Source organism: Microtus ochrogaster, chromosome 18, assembly GCF_000317375.1.
Source record: "Microtus ochrogaster isolate Prairie Vole_2 chromosome 18, MicOch1.0, whole genome shotgun sequence".
Taxonomy (NCBI): Eukaryota; Metazoa; Chordata; class Mammalia; order Rodentia; family Cricetidae; genus Microtus; species Microtus ochrogaster.
In genome coordinates, this window is record NC_022020.1 from 27,698,999 (window position 1) to 27,718,897 (window position 19,899).

The window sequence follows — 19,899 nt, forward strand, 5'->3', positions numbered from 1 at the left end:
CACCCACACTAGGATAGACTGTACCTCTAAATCATAAGCCAAACTTCTATAAGTTGCTTCTTGCCTGGAATTTGTCACAGCAGTTAGAAAAGTAACAACTACACACATTCTTAAAGAATAACTACATGATTTTTAAAACCTTTTAAAGTCACAAAACCTAACTCCTAAAAGTTATAATCTGTAAATAATATAACTGTGAGGGTTTTTCAGACTTTTCTACATTTTCTAAATTCGTATATGCATAGATGCGTGTGTGCGTGCGTGTGTGCGTGCGTGTGTGTGTTATCAGGGTCAGCTGCCTCTGTTCTTTGAAATGAGTTAAAGCACACCTTCACAGATAACACAGAGCTGCTGAAAGGGGAAGGCGGTTTCCACTGAGGATGGCAGATGAGGAGGAAACATGTTTCCTGTTCTGTGTCAGGTTGCAAACATTATTTAAATATATTTTTATGGTCTGAGATAAAATAGTGAAGCAGTTGTAAATAACTGGGGAGGAGAGCAAATGAAGGAAGGAAGGGCACTGGATTAATTGGCTCTGGATAAAGGCAGTAAAAACCTTCCCTGTTAGCGGACAGTGGTTTAGATGATCTCTGTTGTTTTCCATCCCCCTTGCTTAGCTCAGAGGAGATCCATAAAGACTATGGTGGAAGGGACTGAAAGGGGAAGTGAGCTCTGGCATCAGTTCTTGGAGAAAGTACTCCATACTGGTTCCTAGAAGTGTCTCAGTGGAGGCCTCCAATTGCTGGAGATCTTTCTCATCCTTACTTGCTGATTCTAACTCACCACCAAGCTCCTGGTCATGATTCAGGCCTGTGCTTTCTTCCTAGCTCACAGAAACGTATAACCTTTTTGTCACCCTGCTATGCAGATATTCAACACTGTGCCTGATGTGCCCCTCACCAACGCCCAGCTACACCTCTCCAGGAAGAAAAGCAGCGACTCCAAGCCCCCATCCTGTAGCGAGAGACCCCTGACGCTCTTCCATGCTGTGCCGTCCACAGAAAAACGTGAGTCTCTGCTGCCCAGGGCAGGGTGGTATGTGGAGACATCCCTACTGCCTCCATGCTTGCTGTGGACATCCTTGCTGTGTGCTTCTGGCCTTCGGTATCCAGAAGACTCTGTGTCTTGTTGTGTCTTGTCTGATTCCACTGCTGAGAAAGAAGGGCACAGGTCTCTGGCCAAGAAGCTGAGCCTGCTCTCTCTACTGCACAGCAAGAGCTGGACTCTGGCATCGCCCAAGGTCCCTCCTTCGTTGGCAGGTCTCACAGAAGCAGTTCCTTCCCCTGACTCAGTTTGGAACTATTACTGGAGGGAGTCACATGTTCAAGTAGGCTGTGCCTGTAGGAAACAGAGCTTTCTGCTTACTCTTAAACTCTTCTCTGTGTTGGCACTTTAAAATATGTGAAATTAGTTCCTGAATTAGAGAATAATTCCTCTCTATTCCAAGTGGAAGAGAACTCTCACCATAAATGTCCAAACCTTTTCATCTCAGGACTTCAGAGTTCTTTCAGTGATCAAGGCCCTAAAGTATGCAGTCATATTTCAACTTTTGTGTCCTAGCAGTCAGGAGGCAGAGGGCAGATGCAACGGGGGATGGGAGGGGGGAATTCCTGCAAGTCTGAGGCTAGCCCAGTCTGCATAGCAGGTTCCAGGCTAGCCAAAGCTACATAGCACGAGCTTGCCTCAGCACAAAAAATAAACAGTTCCTCCGTCAATCTGCTTATGTTATAGGAATAAAGGCCTCATGACCTACTGGAGGTCAGCCAGTATTGGTTCTTATGCCAGCTTCACCGCACGACCAAACTTTTACCTCTTTTATCCTCAGTTTGCTTATCTGTAAAGCAGGCACAATAGTGCTCACCCCAGAGGGAAGACCTCAGGATTAACAAAATTAATGCATTACAGCATCTGGCATAAAGCTGCTACACACAGACACCAAGACTGGTTCCAACATGCAGCGGACATTTACATGGTGCCTTCATGGTCTAGGGATATGAAAATGAGACCTTATCTGTAACGAATCAAACTTGGTGAGAAAATCAGTTCAGTGTTTGCAACTAGTTTCATGGAGAAATGTATATAAAGAGAAGTCAAACAGTGTCCTGGCAAAAAGCTCTGACTTGTCCCAGTGGAAATTCTGCCTTCATGGAAGACTGTGGGTGACTTTTGATATCTTAACATTTCAGGACCTCCACTTGCTATTCTTGACATTAGGGACAGTGGTTTTCCAGGATCTTTTTTAAGGTCAGGGACTGGCTCTGAAATGTAGAGCTACACTTGAGTTTCTGTAACAGGAGTCTTGTTGCAGTGTAGGAATAGAGGCCTCAAGCTCTTCCGCACAGCTTAGGGCTGCTGTGAAAATTAAAGTGTGTTCGATGTTCTAGGACATCGTATATACTTGGGATGATGATGATGACGACAACCATGACGACGACAAAGACAGATCTGCATGAACTCCAGCAAAGGCACAGAAATGGGAGGGATCTACTTTACCTTAGGGAGGAAAGGATTCATAACTGCATTTGTGTTGTTTTCCTTTTGATGCCCTTTTATATAGCAAAGTAAAGACCTTCTTTACCATAATTCATAAACTCAAACCTTTTCTGCCCTCAAAACCTTGCTGCATTGAAAGACGCTTTGAATTCTCACAGTAAGATCACACCTTGGGAGTTAGCACCATTTGGGTTGCAGCAAACACTTTGCGTTCATACGTAAAACTTTCATTATATTTACCATCCTTATATTTAAATCGGTTCTTCTCTACTCAGGTCGTATCCTTCATATTGGTTCCTAGAAGAGTTCCTAGGACACAGACATGTTGGACTGTGCCCTAGCATTGGCTTCCCTTCTAACAGTAGCCCATGTTCTTCTTAAACATCTGGTGGGGGTCGTTCTCCCCATAGTCCGCTCAGAACTTGGGCTCCTCTGTGTGTACCAGGGAACACTTGGAACAGGGCTGACCTCATCCCCATCTGCTGAGGGAATGAGGCATCAGGCTACAGGGTAACGTGCTTCTCAGATTTCCAGGAGCACCCGGTCACCTAAGGTTTCCTGCTAAACAGTGTACAGTGCAGACGGGGACAGGGCAGACTGTTTCGGTCATTTCCCCAGGCTTTGGGTAGTGCTGGGCTTGTGGTCAGCCTAGAGCAGCAGCAGCCTTGGACCTCATCCTGAAGCACACTTACAGCATTCGGGGAGAAGAAGGAGATGAGAAGAAAATCAATTAGACAAGATTAGCATTTGTCACAGGAGGCAGAGGCCGACAGTTAAGGACCTGTGAAAATAGACCTGTCTAAGCAGCAGAACAAGCTGCCGTGTCCTGGGTGCAGACGATGAAGCAATACAGCTTCCTTCCAGTGATAGGAAACAGGACTGCAGTCTCTGCCTGCTTGAATTTTATCATAGGGTCTAGCTTCTGCAAGAGACATTTCAATAGAAAAATTTGCACGTGTGTGTATATCTATGCTTTTGTGTGCATTTGTTTGGACAATGTATGTTAATATAAAACTGTGTGCATTTTATAATCAAAGTAAGCGCATTTTGAGCATCTATTTTCTTCTTCAAAATTGAAATAGTGCCCAGGCTGGTGTAGGAAGCACCTAGTAGAGGCTAGGGGCTGGGTGGTGCAAGGGGGATTGGGCCAGGAAATGGGATGTTGCTGTCACCAATAGGTGACAGTGCACTGTAATCTTTTCACACACTTCAGCCCTCTTCTCGTTCAGTTTATGGACAAATGCAGGAAGCTTTCTCAAGGCACCCTTTGGAGTGAAAGTACAGTTATAGGGTAAATGAGCAATCTGTGGAAGCAAATTGCATATTTCCACAGACTGGCATCCTTCAAATAAAACCTTTTCACATACCCAGCTCAGTGCCTCCCAAATTGTAATCATTTATACAACCTCCTTTTACTGTTTCAGCCACAACCACGTTATTTGTGAGTATGGCTCATTTAACACATTTTATATTGACCTTAAGGCAACTCATTTCTTTGCATAGTTCTTGCATATCAAAAGTCTGAAAACACAAATTTGATGTGCTCATTACATTTTTCTGTACTATGTATAAAATAAATTCCTAGCTACTAAGTTAAAGACATTCTTCCACATTCCATCTCAGAATTGCCTGTGGGCCACCTGTGGAATGTCCACACACCTGGCTCTCTGTTTTGACCAAGTCCAGCCTTTTTTTTTAGTTTATTCACTTGGCTAGAATTGAGCTGAGCCATTAGCAGTGGACACTCACTGCTTTTCTAACAATAATGGTAATTGTTGACCTTGAACTGTCCCGTCTCCCACAGAACAGAGGCTGTTTGAAAGCTTGGGTATGGTAAACATGGATATAGAGGTGTGCACACTTCTCCTCTGTCTTCACACCCACCAAATTCTGCTTTTTGGAGGCTCATTTCCTCTCCTGTCTGTCTTTCTGATCTCTGTTGAGCCTCGTTTGCTCCTGTCTCTTCTCTGCAGTACCTGCAGTGTGACAGCATTGCGTTGGGCTGTCCCTTTGCTGTCTGCCATGAGATTCCTAGCAGGAAAGCTCAGGAAACTCCTTCTGAGGTTCCAGTTATTTTCCGTAGACCATCCACTCCTCTTCAGGGGTACTGCTCCACAGAAGTTGAGGCCCATTCCTTTCTCTTAGGGGTAAATCTGTGCCAGTGTTTACGCCCCTGTGTTGTCATGTGTTGTCATTGGCCTCCTTTTGAGAGGACAGTTGAAAGTCACATTGAGAGTTCATAATTCTTAGCACCCTCACTTCTGAGTCACGGAAGTGTCTGATGGAAGTGTCTTGTGAGCTAGATGGAGCTCATAGACATACATTTTATTTTCCAGGAGGAGTTTTTCCTTCTGCATGAGTGGACCAATTCGTCCAGGCCCCTGCACATGACTTTTGGCTTCCATTTTTCCTAAACAGAGGCTGTATTTATGATGACAGCAGCCTCTTTGCAGGATGAGGAGCCAGAGTTTCTCCTGCTCTGACCTTGGCGGAGCAGTCAGTCTGAAGGCTTAGGCATGATGAGGTAGAAGTAGGACTAGGGATGGACTAGGGATGACATGGACATAGCTGTCACTCGAGAACTCTGGAAAAGAGCAAAGGGAGTGATGAGATTTAGAAGCCATTATAGCAAGACATGCAGATCTTCAGACGCCCACTGGATGGTACAGTGGCAAGGGGAGGGACTAGCAAGCAGAGTTGTCTGTAGCTGGTCAAGGAGTGTCTTGTGAAAGGGGGAATTTTGAGAAAGATACTGAAGGAAATGAGGGTTCCAATCTGGGAAAAGACTAGAAAGAGGTCTGTGATACAAAACTGCCTAAGCAGAGCTGTAAGTTGTAGTGAAGCTGTGGAAAGACAGTTTCCTCATGTTGAATGTAGACAAGAGTTCCGCTATAAAATTCCATCCTCTCTTTCTCTATGCTTGCTGTATAGGAATATGTAACTTATTAAGGTTGTTTTTTTCCATGCTGGTCCCTGTGTATAATGTCATAATTTTAACCTTTCAGATGGGGGAAATAAGATTTATACTCGAGGATGCACTCAGGGTTACGTGCAACAAAGTAGGAAATTTCTACCCAGCCACCATCCCTCAAAGCTCTACCGTGAACCACTCATGACCCAGATTTCTAGTTCCATCTGTGGGATAGATCCTGGGAGACATGACTTGATTAGGGAAGACTATAGGAGCATAATCTGGAAGACCAAGTATCTGCTGTTCTTCTCATGAATCTGAAAGTTAAATTGCATTAGGCTAGGTAACTAGTATGGAAGAATGAACGTATGTATTTAATAAAGAACCCCTGAGACCAAACTCTATTTGAGCCTCATTTAGCAACAATGATAGCTCAAGTAATGTGCCAGCAGTCATGCTAAGCCCATCATTATTCCTTCTCATACCTCTAAACTGATAAGCCTATGAGGTAACACTCAGCAGCCAATCATAGGCAGTTAACCTGAGATGAGACTAAGCAGAGAGCAAGTTTGTCACCCAGATGTCCTCTCTTCCCTATGCCATTTTATTTTTACAGAAGGACCTTCATCAGGTTTTGAGCCGTAGAAGTGAAAACCTTGCTAAGCTGAGATACAGAAGCAGCAAAAGCCATCTGTCCCAGCTTCCAGGGATACTGTGGGGCCATCTGAGCCATATTGAACAAGTTCTTTAATATGCAAACTGACAATCTATAGCCAGGTGGCAGCCTCCCCTGCAGACCCAGCCGCAGTGCTGCTAAAAGCACTGTGCATTCAGTGATGGTTTAAGCTTACTGGGCCAAGGCGCTCTCATTGGTGATCACCTCTGAGCAGATGGAAGGAAGGGTTTCAACTGTGCTACCAGACTGATGGTAGCAAGGGAGATTACTGTTTAACCCCCGGGTTTCCATACAGATCACCTCCCAGCAGAAACGGAACTGCTATCTCTGAGTGAAGGGCACTAACACCAAACTGTACTTAGGCCTGCTATGGAAAGTAGGGCCAGGGGCCTGGAGAGAGCCTGCAGCCTGCAGCAAGAGCTAACACCTTTGTGGTTTCCTCCAAGAGGCTGCAGATTGACAGCAAACAGTGATCTTGTCCCCAATATTTGTAGTATTTACACAAAAATGTTGAAATGAGCTTCTTGGAACAATGGTTCTTAGACTTTGGTGTATGTTAAACTGTAGGGAGGTTAATAACAACATGTGGATGGTCCATTTCTCCAGGGCTGTCAGAGGCGGGAGACCCTAGGTCCTGGTCGCTCCACTAAGTTGCTTTGTCATCACCAGGCCACCCTAGGGCTCTCTGTCAGGGTGTAGAGTGGGCTGGCACCTGGCTGTGAAATGAGGCCCTGCAGTCCGACCGGGTAGTCCTGACACCTGGAAGGTATTACTCTTCCTCGCTATACTTTCATTTTCTCATCTGTAAAGCTGATCACTAATAATAGCTGTCCTGGGGGGTAATTACCATTTTAATGAGCCAGTCCCTGTAAAGTTCTTGACAGGAGGCCTAGGACAGAGTAAACACCTAGTAACTGTTGTCTGTGATTATGATAATTACCACCAGGCTATAGTGTCCCCTTACCCTTGAATAGGAATGTAGTCCCCCTGTGGCCCTGCAGATTCCAAAGGAGAGGCCTCCAGGGACAGACATGGACATATAGCTGCCCTGCTTCCAGAAACAGCTCCCTTAATGCTCAAGTACAAACACATCAGAAACCTTGGCGCACGCTGCTCAGGGTTGGTAGGGGTGGATTATGGACAGGAATGGATTCTTGGGCATTGTTTCATATGGATCATGTTAACTAGCTGCTGGGATTATCTCTCTGATTAATTCTTTTCGCTCGGCTAATGCATCCTGGACTTTCTCCCAGACAGGCTCAGTGAGAGTCTAACATTTTAGCTTATATACTTCTCATATGTGCCTTCCTTGTGAAAATGACTGGGCATTCACACAGTTGAGAGGCTTATGTAATGTCTTTCTCTGAGCAGTCAGAGCTGCAGCATATGCCAGTTCTCAGGTTGCCTTTGGAGATCTGGAGTGCTCTGGACACACATGTTTGCTTTGGCAGATGACGTGTTTGTCCACACGGATTCTTGTCACAGAGGCTCCAGAAGGTGTAATGTAGCTCTTTGTTTAATTATGTGTGGTTACTGTGTGTGGCTAAAAACCAAACAGTTGATGTCACCTTTAAAACTGAAGCGTAGAAGACAAACAAGACACAAGGGGAAGTTAGATAGGTCGTCAAGTGGATGGAGCAGAGGATGTTATAGACTTACATCTGTGCAGTACCATTGCAAGGACAAAACGGACACTATAGCACTAGACGTGGTGTGATCTCTCTGCTAAAAGACAGCAGCTAATACTGTGTGTGTGTCTGTCTGTCCATCTGTCTCTGCCCATATGCAACACAATAATTGAATATTTACATGCAAAAATGGATATAGCTACAACATAGCCCATAATGGATATCAGTACATGTATATGCTTTTCTATATTTTCTAAATTGGAGAGGATGCATATTTACTATGTATTGAATTTTTTATTGCAAACAACGTTCCCTAATTATATCATCTATTTACTATCCCAAGCCAATCTCTAATGATTCATGGTATAAAAATAAGTTATAGTTTTTCACTTGCTGTGTACTGCAGGGTAGACAGCAAAGCTGGCCATGGTGGGGAGTTTCCTTCTAATCATTCAGTTCCCAGCACAGCCATTAAGTGGAAGCTCTGCAGCCTTCAGTATGGGGTTAGCCTCAGGAGCAGGCTTCTCCTGTGCTTCGACGCTTCTTCCCTGTAAGTCAGTCTCCACTCTCGGCCAGCCACGGTGCCTTCTCCGCTCCTTCATAAATCTACTTCTATCGTCATTTCCTTCCTTTGCAAAGAGAAATGTTATTATGAGCACTACAGAAAGAGAGTGCACCAGCCAGCCAGTCCACAGTGGACCAGACTGGAAGCCATTCCCTGCAGCAAGCTGGCGAAAGTCACAGTATCAGGTGCTGCGCAAATGATCAAGCCATACACCGGCCCTGCTTCTTTCTCACTCATCAGGCCCTTGTTTACGCCATCACTCCTTGCTCAAGCTGATGTTTTTATAAGCCTATACGTATTGTACAAACCATTTGTATGGTCACTTTTATCGCAGGGACTGAGACAGAGTCAGCATGAGATCAGACCACCTTGGCTTTTCCTCTGGCTTGGTCTGCTCTGCTGTCAGGCCTGAAAGCTATGGTGTGAAAAAGAATCACCACTCAGTCCCAAAGTCTGAGTCCAAGCTTCCCATGTACTTGGGTGTTTCCCAGAGATGGCAAATTCAGAAACTGCTGTGCGCTCGTCATTTTTATTGCAGAATTCATTAAGCTGCCATGCCATTATCATCCTATCTTGTCAGGATGATGCATCGCAGACTTCATTGCAAAACTCTGACAAGCAGAGGAGAGTGCACCTCTCTCCCAGCTATCACACAAGAACGCCTCTGGGGCTGTGCTTGTGCCTCTGTTCCCTGTGTAGAACTCAGGGCTTCTGCATAGCTTCCATCTGGCAACTCCCTTTCCTCATTTCATGTCTGAGCTTGGAAAGGGGAAGTGGGGTGGAGAGATTTGTCCTGTGAGGAATCGTGAGTCCTTCTCTTCAACCTGTGGTTTTGTGTTTTGGAAAAATGACATATTAGCCCAAATTTTGACAGACTTCTGCAGAGTGGGAAATATCCCTTAAAGTGGCGTAGGACTTTGTTTCGTGTTTACCCTTCAGTTTTGTGTGTTCAGAGGGCCAGACAAGTTCAAGCCTGCCAATGCCTGTGCGTTTGGCTTGGCTCTGGGTATCTGAGTCTTTGCCTGTGGGCTCTGTGATAAACAGATCCCGTCTCCTGTGCTGGATGGGGCTGCCATTAGAGTGAGTTGGAGCCACTTAGTAAATATGAAAAGTGCTGGAGCTTAGCCTCCATGTTTCCATGGCAACCTCCAGAACAAGTACAACATCACCAAAATTACTCTGCGGCTTTCCCTTTTTAGTTGCCGTGATTTGGTTGCACACTTGTGTTTTCCGCTCTTGATGTGTACAGAAAACATAAAGGCTGCCCACAGTCACCAGTGCTTTGGACAGAAAACATAAAGGCTGCCCACAGTCACGAGTGCTTTGGTTTCAAGGTCCCTGCCTGAAGCACCTGCAAAATTCTGTCCCACACAACTACCTCTCTCTGTTCCAGCGGAAGAACTTTTGATTGCATATTATTCTCTTCTACTTGGGATTTAATGTGTGACCATTCGTGGGACTTTGGTGTGCAGAAGGCATGGGCTCTTTCACAGGAAAGTATAGGAACCTCTGCGGTCATTTCAATAGACATTGGGTGGCCAGGTAGCCTATGCTTGCCCTTGGGTCGTTTATATCATTAAGGAATAAGTCTATATCTGCTGCCAAGTGCTTTAAAATATATTTTCATAAAAGCATCCAGCACATTCCTGACGCCTGTTTGTAACTGGCAATTTATTCCTCCATTTCCTCATTCCTGTGCTCTTGCTTTCGGTGACTGATCTACAAAGAGGCATTCACTGACAGCAAGTTTGAGGAAGGCCAGCCTTGTCGGGGGCCCGGCCAGCTCTGAACACCCCTGAGAGCTGCATTCTTTCTCTCTCTGTCATTCACATGGTCCTCTGTGATCCCATTGGCTTGACTCATAGCTGTTGCTGTTCTCGTTGGAAGTGCCCTAGCATATAATCTTTTTTCCTCCAGCAACTAGATGCTTCCATCCTAGCTTCTGATGGGGCTGCCAGAGCTGGCCTGTCATCCTGGGACTCAGATGCTTAGCTCCCTTCTGTGAGGGTGTGGCTATTTTTCATTGGAGGAAGTCATCTCGCCTTCTGCTTTTCTCTTCTTGCTTCTGAGCAAGTATTCATCTGCCCATAGGGGGAGGGGCCTCCCGTCCTACGTGACATTACTGAGTCATTTTCCTTTTATTTCTTAATTTATTCCAAATGCTTTAGAGTTTGTCTTGGTGTAGTTTGCTGTAAGCATTAAAACATGCAGTTTGCTTTTGATTTTGTTCCCCGACCCTTTCTTTGGAATAATCTTTATATTCCTCTCCACCTCTTGCTTTTCCTCAGTCAAGACTATCAGCATATCAGAAAAACTTGCACCTCGAAGTTTTCAGCCTTCTCTTCTGTGGTGTTTGGGGTAACAGGCCTTATCCCTTCTCCGTAAGCCTGACTCGCTGGCCCTGGGCAGTCTGCCTCTCTCCCCTCTTTCCCTTCCCTTCCTCTCCAGCCCCCAAAGAGAAGTGTTTTTAATGCTGTCATTCCTTTATTGCCCCAAAGAGAATTGAGTTCATCTAAATAGTTCATCTCTAAATGAGCGCGTCAGTGATTGCAATCTGTCTCTCTGAGATACAGCATGTCTTCACATACAAAGGCTCCAGAAGAGTTAACCGTTTATTTCATGACAAATGGAATAATGGCCAGCAGCACCAGTTGCTCTGTCCAGTGAGTCAGAATGAGGGAAGGGGCAGACGTGCACCACCCGTGGTACCCATGCCATTCAGCTGCATCATCCCCAAGGTCTTTTAGTTCCCGCTTCCAAATTTTTTAGATGAGAAGAAACAGAAAGTTTCTCTCTTTGAGCAGTATTCCAGTGTTTATAAAACACATTCCAGCATATGATCCCACTTGATCCTTATGACAGCTCACGAGCTGTACAGGGCAGTTCTCATTCTTCCCATTTCATTGATTCATTTGGACTCTGAGGTCAGAGGCTACAGCAATAGCTCAGAGGTTGCGAGCACTGGCTACTCTCATAGAGAACCCAGTTTCCATTCCCAGTACACACAAAACTGCTTGCACCTGTCTCAGTCGGTGACTCCAGAGGCTGACAGATGTTTCTAGAGTGTGGCTACCTAGCTAGTCCAGCTGAGTTCTAAGGAAGTCAGTGGGTAAATTGATAGTCTGTGGTGACATGCTGTATGTTTGGAGGTATGACTTGACCTAAGCAGTTAGGGCAGTGTTAGAGGCAGAGGTTTTAACGAAAATGTGGCTGTCCTTACCCTCTGTGAATCAAAAGAAGGCAGAAGTTAGGTGAAGTCATATGATACGGCTGTTTGAAGGAAAGAACCTGGCTCACACTAAAGGTGTGTGTGTGGAGGGTGCATCCCTTCAACATGAGGAAGGACTTTGCTTTAAAATTCATGTGACCTGTTCCCCATTTCATCTTTCCTTTCCCACTCTTTCTTTGTTTTGTTTTGTATTTATTTGGAAGAGGGTAGGGAGAAGGAGAAGAAGGAAGGGAGATTATGTCTGTGGGTGTCTGTGGATGCTTGCACAGCGTATTCTATCCCTCCACCATGTGCTTTCCCAGGACTGGAACTGGATGGCAAGTGCTTTTGCTCATGGAGCTACCTCACTACCCCACCCCCACTGCCACTCTTAAACCTTGTTCTTTCCCATGTCCTGTTTTTATTGTTTGGTTGACTTGTTTGCTTTTGAGGCAGTCTTACTCGAATAGCCTGATGAACTAATTAATCCTCCTGCCTCTACCTTCTGAATATTAAGGATTCAAGTATGTGCTACTGTGCCTGGCTCCTCTGTACATTTTCAAAGCTTCAGATATTCCAATTTAGTCTCCTTATTTGTAAGTTCTTGTATGTGTGGGTGCAGTGTCTCCCTAGTCTGTTAGCGCTCATATGGGCCTTTTTGTCGTTTCTTCTCTCCAGAGGAGCAAAGGAACAGCATAATCAACTCCAGTTTGGAATCAGTCTCCTCAAGTGCAAACAGCATTCCTAATTCTAGCAACAGCCTGCAGCCGAATATGAACTCCAGTGACCCAAACCTGGATGTGGTCAAACCTACTCGGCCCAGTTCACTGTAAGTATGGTAGACCCTGTCTGCTTCCCACTGGCCCCGAATCACCCATTCTGTCAGAATGTCTCCGGTGCAACCTGACTTTGGGTCATTGTTCATGACCATGATTCCACCCTTCTCCCTGAACTTGGAACTTGGTGCATTTGTTGCAGATTTTTCTTTGGCATCATCACCAGAAAGAAGAGTCATAACGCACTGCTTCTTAGCCTTGCTCTGTGATGCACTGTCCTGCTGAGATGGCTTTGGGGATGGCTGTTGCCTGTGCTGGTTACTGGGAAATGTTCAATGCTACTTCTGTGTCTGCTTCCATACAGAACAGTCAGTGTGAAGTGACCCTTCATGCCTTCCATTATCAAACTGTAGTATAATCATGACCTCTCGCTGAAGACTGTAAAAGGAAGAGATCCATTTCATTTTTCACTCCATTTGGGGCTGTGAGCACTCGTAGCCAAGATAAAGAATAGAGGCCAGTTGTCTAATCCTCCCAGAAACGATTAAACTAGGGCCAGAAAGTTCTCTCTTATGACTCCAACCCACATGGCTCAGCATGCTTCTTAGACCACCCCATAAATCGTGTCAGCTAGGGTCTTTGCAGAAAGAATGCGCGCTCTGACCAGAGCAGCTGGACACTCGGCCACCAGCTGTACAAGTGTTGGGAATCAGTTGACTTTGCTTTTCTCCAGTGAAAACAGATTGAGGCTCAGCCCTAGACTATCTGCAGACAGTTGTTTCTGTTTGGGAGACACCAACTTCAGGAAAATACAGGGCAGAAGCACCTTTTCACTGTCCCTCTGCATGCTCTTGTGTGATAGCATTCTCAGGTCCCCCTCCAGTTTAGATATTTGTCATCTGCAAAATGGGCCCAATATTTGTATTAGGGCAAACTAAGGGATATCAAATTCATAAAGAGAAAAACAACTCCAAAACTGGTTTATGAAGAGTTTATAAAGGAAATGGAATGAGAGGCTGAGGTGAAATCTAGAACTAAGCAAGGTCGGGCTCCCCTTGGTTGTTGGCAGAGGTAAATCATAGCCTTCGGGAACTTTAATTACTGGCCTGCTATCTGGTGCATACGCGTTTGTTCGCCAAGAAGTGGACCAGTGCCTCTAGAGTGTAGAGTAGTTGTGTTTCTCCAGCTTGTGGACAGAGTCTCTTCTGGTTCTTCATAGCTGAACTTGCCTTTGGAGTCTTCTGGCCTTGCCGTGTGCTTCCTCAAGCTCTTATGCACCTGCTTCCCTAGCCATTCAGACCCTCTCCCCACTCCATACTCCCATCCCCTTTTACACCTCCTAACCTACCCCTTCTTTGCTCCTCTCATCTTTTTGTTTAAATTAGTGAACCCAGCAAATGTTACAGCTATTCCTTGCACAGCGTGAGCAAAGTTGAATTTCTATCCCAGGTTGCTTAATACTCCTGATTTTACCAGCCTAAACCAACCAGTGGTCTTTAATCTGTGCTTTTAGCAGCTGGTAACTTGGCCCCCTGAGTCATCAGTGAGTACAGTTTGTACCAAGAGATTGTTTAGCAGCTAAATGCAAAAGGGATATGTCTTTTAAGCTGAACCTGGAAGAGGGGCCTTGGGATACTTTTAAGGGTATCTGTATATGATTTCAGCTTTCATTGTTTATTGGGATTATTTAGCCTGCTTTATGAATCTAAGGCTTCCCTGCCTGGTTTGAATTACTTTCCCAAGAAATGGAGGGTGACATCAGGGATAATTGTACCTGTTTGTCTTTGTAAGAGACTGGACTAGGACTCTGGCTCTATTCCCTACAAGACTGCTGCCCCAGACCAAGTGAGTTCCTGCCTGATTGTTGTGGATCTGGAGATCAGGGATGACAGATGCACCAGAACTGCTCATGGCACCTGCCTTTGCTCATCCCTGTGTGAAGGCCATGCCATAGTCCCTGGAAACCCTGCAGCAGGTTCATGGGCCGTTTCCTAAGCCCAAAGCATGCTCTTGACTCCTGCCTTTGCGGTTTTTCCTGCCTGGAATCTGCCTGAATGGACCACAGATAGAAATTTAGCAGTCCTGACAGGTGGATGTCACTGCTTTCCTGGAGCCATTTGGCTCTGAGCTGTCTGTCAGCACACCACCGTGCTATGGTGTTCGAGCTGGGTCCCAACCCATCTTTGTTCCTTTTGAGATGTTTAGAAATATTTGATGTAGATGAATACAAAAATGGGGCCAGAGTGGGGCTGGGAGATTATCATCCTCTTTGCCTATTAATTAGGTATAATGTGAGGATCAAGTCAGTAGGGGGAAGTACCTGTTCTTTTTAGTCCTCTCATCCTTCCCCCCGTTTTTCATTGCACACTGGTTGATCAACATGATCGTGTAGAAATCATAATGAAAGAAACATGTTTATTACTCATGATCCATTGATTCTCTGATGATGCATCTAGTTCTCTTAGGACATTGAGGCTTTGTGGTTTGTGTGTAAACATAAAACTAAATTGAACATCAAAGTCAGAGTTGCTACCCATGCTAGGACAAGGCTGCTGTGTAACAATTTTGGGTAATTCCTCACCTGGCTTCCTACAATAGCCAGGCTTTTCCTGAGGACCACAGGGCAGCACCAGAGTCTAGCTGGTCTGCAAATGTCAGCAGATCTTGTTAAAGCCTATTTCGTGTCTAGATTTCAGTCAAACTGCTTAGGGTAAACCAGAAGAGCAGAGTTCTTTCTCTTCCTGAATTAACACTCGGCTAAGAAGGATAGACAGTGGCCCAGGGCAGACCCTGAATGGGACTCGCAGCTCATCAGTGTGTTCAGCATCAGTGTTAATGGAATATGCGTCGGATGAAAGTAGTGAGAAACATGCAGTAGAGCCAGTGTGAGCCACGCAGGTGCTAGGGAAGCTCTCAGTAGATGGGACAAGCAATTCCACATAATCCAACATAGATTAACACAGCCTACCAACAGGTGTGCTGGCGGGGGAGTTACAGGGTTGGCGGAGGCACTTAGCCAACATTTGGAACCAAGACACTTTAAACAAAAGCCCAGACTTCATTCTGGAAATGGACAATGAAGACAAAACAATCTAGACACAAATCTTCTCCTTCCACCAACATTAGCTACAAGTGGACTGCAGTTCTGAATATAAAATGTTAAACCACACAACTTAGAACCTGGATGGCCTCGACTGTGGTGGTGGCTTTTCCATTAGGGTGTCAAGGGCGCGATTTGTGAAAGAAAACATTGTTATAACTCCCTTTAAACTAAAACTTACAAAAAATAAAGCTAAGAACACAAAGAAATAAATTACAGACTAGGAAAAAGAAATATTTGCAAAACACATATCTTATAAAGGACCAGTATCCAAGACTCACAAAGATCTCATAAAACTCAAGGATAAGTAAACATCAAACACAGTTAAAATGTGGGCAAGAAATCTGAACAGATACCTCACCAGTGGTAAATGTTCAGATAGCAAATAAGCAAATGAAAAAAAATGTTTTCATCATCTGTCACAAGGAGATAAAAACCAAAGAAAAGATACCATGCAGGCATCAACACAGCCAGTATCCCAGAACAAAGGATGCTGGTGAAGATGGCAATGGTAGCAGCTTCTACTCGTTGCTGGTGTGAACACAGAGTAGCACAGTTACTTGGGAAGAACACTTGTGTGCCTTACAAAGTTAATATACCTTACCATTTGACCAAAGTCAGGCTTCTTTTGTTTCACCAAGTTAGTGGAAAATTTGTAGACATAAACATCCACAGGGATTCTTAAGCAGTTTTATTCATAATTGTCAAAGCTTGGAAGCAATGAGGATATCTGTCAGTAGATGTCAGTGGATAAACTGTGTAGTGTCTCTGCACCATGAACTGTCACCATTCACCAATAAAATGACGTAAACTGGAGCCTGAGAATGGCTCCATGGGTGAAGGTACTTACTCTCAGATCTGATGATGTAAGTTCAAACCTAGGAACCCACAGAGTAGAAGCAGGGAAACTGACTCCAGAAGGTTGCTCTTACCTGCATGTCCATGCAAAAGCACACTAAATAAATAGATAAACATTTAAAAAAAATACAATCTCATGACCTGTAAAGCCACTGAGGAGCCTTAAATGCATATTGTTGAACTGAAGAAACTAGTCTGGAAAGACTTCAACAGTGTGATACCAGCTACATGGCTTACTGAAAAATGAAAAATTCTGGAGTCTCTACGAAAGATTAGTGGTTGCCAAGGGTGCAGGGAGATGGATGAGAGGGTAAAGATGTAGGGTCAAGACATTTTCAGGACATTGAAACTACTTGACATATCACCTTAGTGGTGGATACAAGATACCCTGTGTTTGTCAAAATCAGTAAACCCTATAGGACACAAAGAGTGGATCCAAACAAACTAGAGGGCATAATAATACTGAATCAGTGTTGCTTCATCCATCAGAACAGCATCCTACACCAAGATAGTAATACCCGGAGAAACTTAGGGAGTAAGGGAGAGGGGAAGGCACATGGACACTTGTGGTCTTTCTATAAGTCCCAGATTCTCTAAATTATAAACCTATTAACATGTAGTATTTGAAAGTACAGATTTTCCGTTTCTTTTTGAAAGGAAGATGACTGACTGCATGGAACCCATGTTGAACCTGACAGGAGGTGGCTTCCAGCCTCTACAGCCTCAGAACTGCCCTGCTCCACACCCCATTCCTCCACCTGTAGGCCTTTGATAGAGTAAATGAGGGTTAGGATCTTTGCCGCCATCCTTAAAAGCTAAGTGTCCAGAATCTGGCTGTCCTTCACCCTTGGTCGGGGGCCCACAGGATGTGGTAGAATTGACAGAGAGTGACTTCCAAGCCCTGACCTAAATGCCTTGCAGCTTCCTACATCACGCTTCTGGAACCCAGTGATCATGTACAGTCGTGGGTCCAGCCCTGAGCATGATAGCCTATCACAGAAAGAAGGCCAGTGTCTGAGCCAACCCTAACCCCTGGCCACCAGTCATCTGAATACAGCCACATGAATTAGTCTAGGCATGATCAACAGCAAATCTGCTCATGGGTCTGCGATGAGTCGCGTGACGTGGTTCTTTTAAACCATTACATTTAAGGGAGGTTTAGTAAACAGCAAAGTTAACTAACGCAAGCCCTGTCGTTTTATGGCCTCAGAGTGTTGTGTGGAACCGAGCCACCTAGGTAAGACAAATAAGCTTGTAGCAGAGTGCTGTGTGGAGACTAACATCTCAGATTTTAGAATCGCTTAAAGAAAGAAAGTGTCTCATAATGAGATTCTAAGAAATCAAAAAGCAAAATAAAAGCTGGGGCTAATGATTGAGGTCAACAGCAAGAATGACTCAGCCGTTGAAATGGAAAGTAGGAAACCTTAGGTTTTCATTCTGGCACCAACGTAGATTCGCCAAAAATACCAGCCCATATCTATAAACATACCCACCCCAAATCCTGGGGGCTACAGGAGAAATGGGACCAGTACATCTCCAAGAATGGAGGATATCCAGTAGGTGCTTAAAGATACCTCCTAAAGCCTCCTTCCACAGTGATCAAGAGAGTTAGTATCCACCCAGTGCCTGTAAGAAACTAGTGATATTTTAAGCCACGAGCACACACTTTTAATCCCAGCACTCAGGAGGCAAAGGTAGGCGAATCTCTCTAAGTTTGAGGCCAGCCTGATCTACAAGAGCTAGTTCCAGGACAGGCTTCGATGCTACAGAGAAACCCTGTCTCGAAACACCCCCCCCAAAAAAAAATAGTGATATTTTAAGGACGTAAACAAATGCTAAATAAAAAGTAAGAGGATGCCCCACTATGGACATTACATGCCATATTAATGCTGCCAACTTAGAAACTCCTAGGCATTTGCTTTCTTCACACTGGTGGGATGGAAGGAGAATATTAAGACTGATAGAAGCCTGAAGGATGGGAGCCAGTTGCACCAATGGCAGAGGCCGACTTAAGAACTCTGGCTGTGTAAGTGGTCCTTACCCCCCAAAAGTATCTCGCTGGGCAGTAACCTCACAAATAAGATGAATTTTCTCATCTTTTGATCTTAGCACATGTGCACATATGCCTTTCCTGATTATTGCCATTGACCTAAAAGATGTGTGCATGCTAAATGCTTGTAGTTTCTGCCGAAGGCAGCTGACCCCCTGTGCCAGGACCAGCAAGCTGTGGGCCAGCAGGCTCTGGAGAGGATACATGCACCCTGATTCTGGAGTGCTTTCTCTGAAGCACTCCAGGCTTTTCTGAATTTGGTTCAGTTGCTCTCTAATGAGATTTGAACCTTACTCAGAGATATCTCTGGATACCTTTACTTAGATTTTATGCATTTGGCCAAGTGCATGCAGCCAGCACCACTTGAATACCTACTGTGTGCATATGTTTTGAGTCATTTAGAAGCACAGGGGCAGGGAATGTAAAGAAGGGGCAGAAAGAGCAGCAGGGTGCAGGCCCTGGGCTCAATGCCAGCTCACCCCTTCCCTGAAATAAAACAGGAAGCAGGTGGTTTCTGCTTCTGCGGAGTGCATATTCTTACAGAGACAGGAAAAGAATAAATGAGTTCTGTGAAGAAAACTCAGAGACAGTAAGGAGACACATTTGAAGGACAAGAGGAAAATGACTTTGTCCCTCCCTGAGTTTCTGCATCCACTAAGTGAGGTGATTTTTGTCCCTGTAGAAAGTTGGCCTGGACCTCACTCTCAACACGCCCCCACTGTGAACACCACTGTTGTTGATACTACTCTGGAGCCTGCTCTCCCTCTGCACACACAGCCTATTCTCTCTGTTCCCTCAGTCCTGACAGACACTTTAGCTTTGGGGGAAAATACTACCTCCCCCAACTGTTTTGCTCACTCTCCCCCAACTCCCTGTTTAGAATCTAATCCTGCAGGGAGGGACTGAGCCACCTTCACCCAAGACCTCCTTGGGTAGGCACTCATATTCTGGAAAAACCTAGAAACCCTCAAATCCCATGGGCTACCTGATGAGAATATGCATAGCTGTTATTAGTTGAGACCAAATGATTCACAAGACAAATATATGCATTAGACGGGTGTTCATCAATGGCATTTTTAAAGAGAATTTTATCCTCAGTGTTGTTGTATGTCAAGATAGTTACACCAGAATGTACAGTGGGCTTTTCTCAAAGTGTCGCTATTAGCCACATTTTGGATTGTAGATGATGGAGAGAGGCCTTCTGTAGAGAAAAGTCTTGCTGTCAGATTGAAGATTCGGCCACTCACTCACCTGTAGGCAGGGAAGGTCTCCCCAGACTTCTGCCTGCAAACTTGCGGGATTCATTTACACACAGCGTAGCCTTTTCCTGTGACTCCAACTTACTCCCTGCTGTATGGGACATATCTGAAACTTTGTTCTGCTTCCTTGGGCTCCCAGGGCTATACAGGCTGCAGCTCCTTGAGTAGTTGGTCACATTGTCTTGATGTGAGTAGAGAATATTATTGGTATGGTCTTCTGTCTTTTCCCCATGTTGTCTTTCCTCCTACCTGCCTTTTCCATTTTCCTACCCAAGATCTCACTCACTAATCGGAAGCCCCATTGGGTTTCCCTTGCTTAGAGTAGGGCTTCCTGCCCAGTTGAACCTGGATTAATATGTTTGGTTATTAGCTGGC

General features: G+C 45.0%; 1 protein-coding gene across 4 annotated transcripts in view; it reads left to right on the forward strand.

Moving 5' to 3' along the window:
• Nucleotides 1–19,899, forward strand: part of Arhgap26 (Rho GTPase activating protein 26) — a 397,026-nt gene that overhangs the window by 305,847 nt on the left and 71,280 nt on the right. For all 4 annotated transcript variants that reach the window (XM_026783646.1, XM_005356026.3, XM_026783647.1 and 1 more), the window contains exons 19-20: nucleotides 869–1,007; nucleotides 12,160–12,310. In XM_026783646.1, coding sequence (XP_026639447.1) covers nucleotides 869–1,007; nucleotides 12,160–12,310 — 290 coding nt within the window. The remainder of the gene's footprint in view (nucleotides 1–868; nucleotides 1,008–12,159; nucleotides 12,311–19,899) is intronic.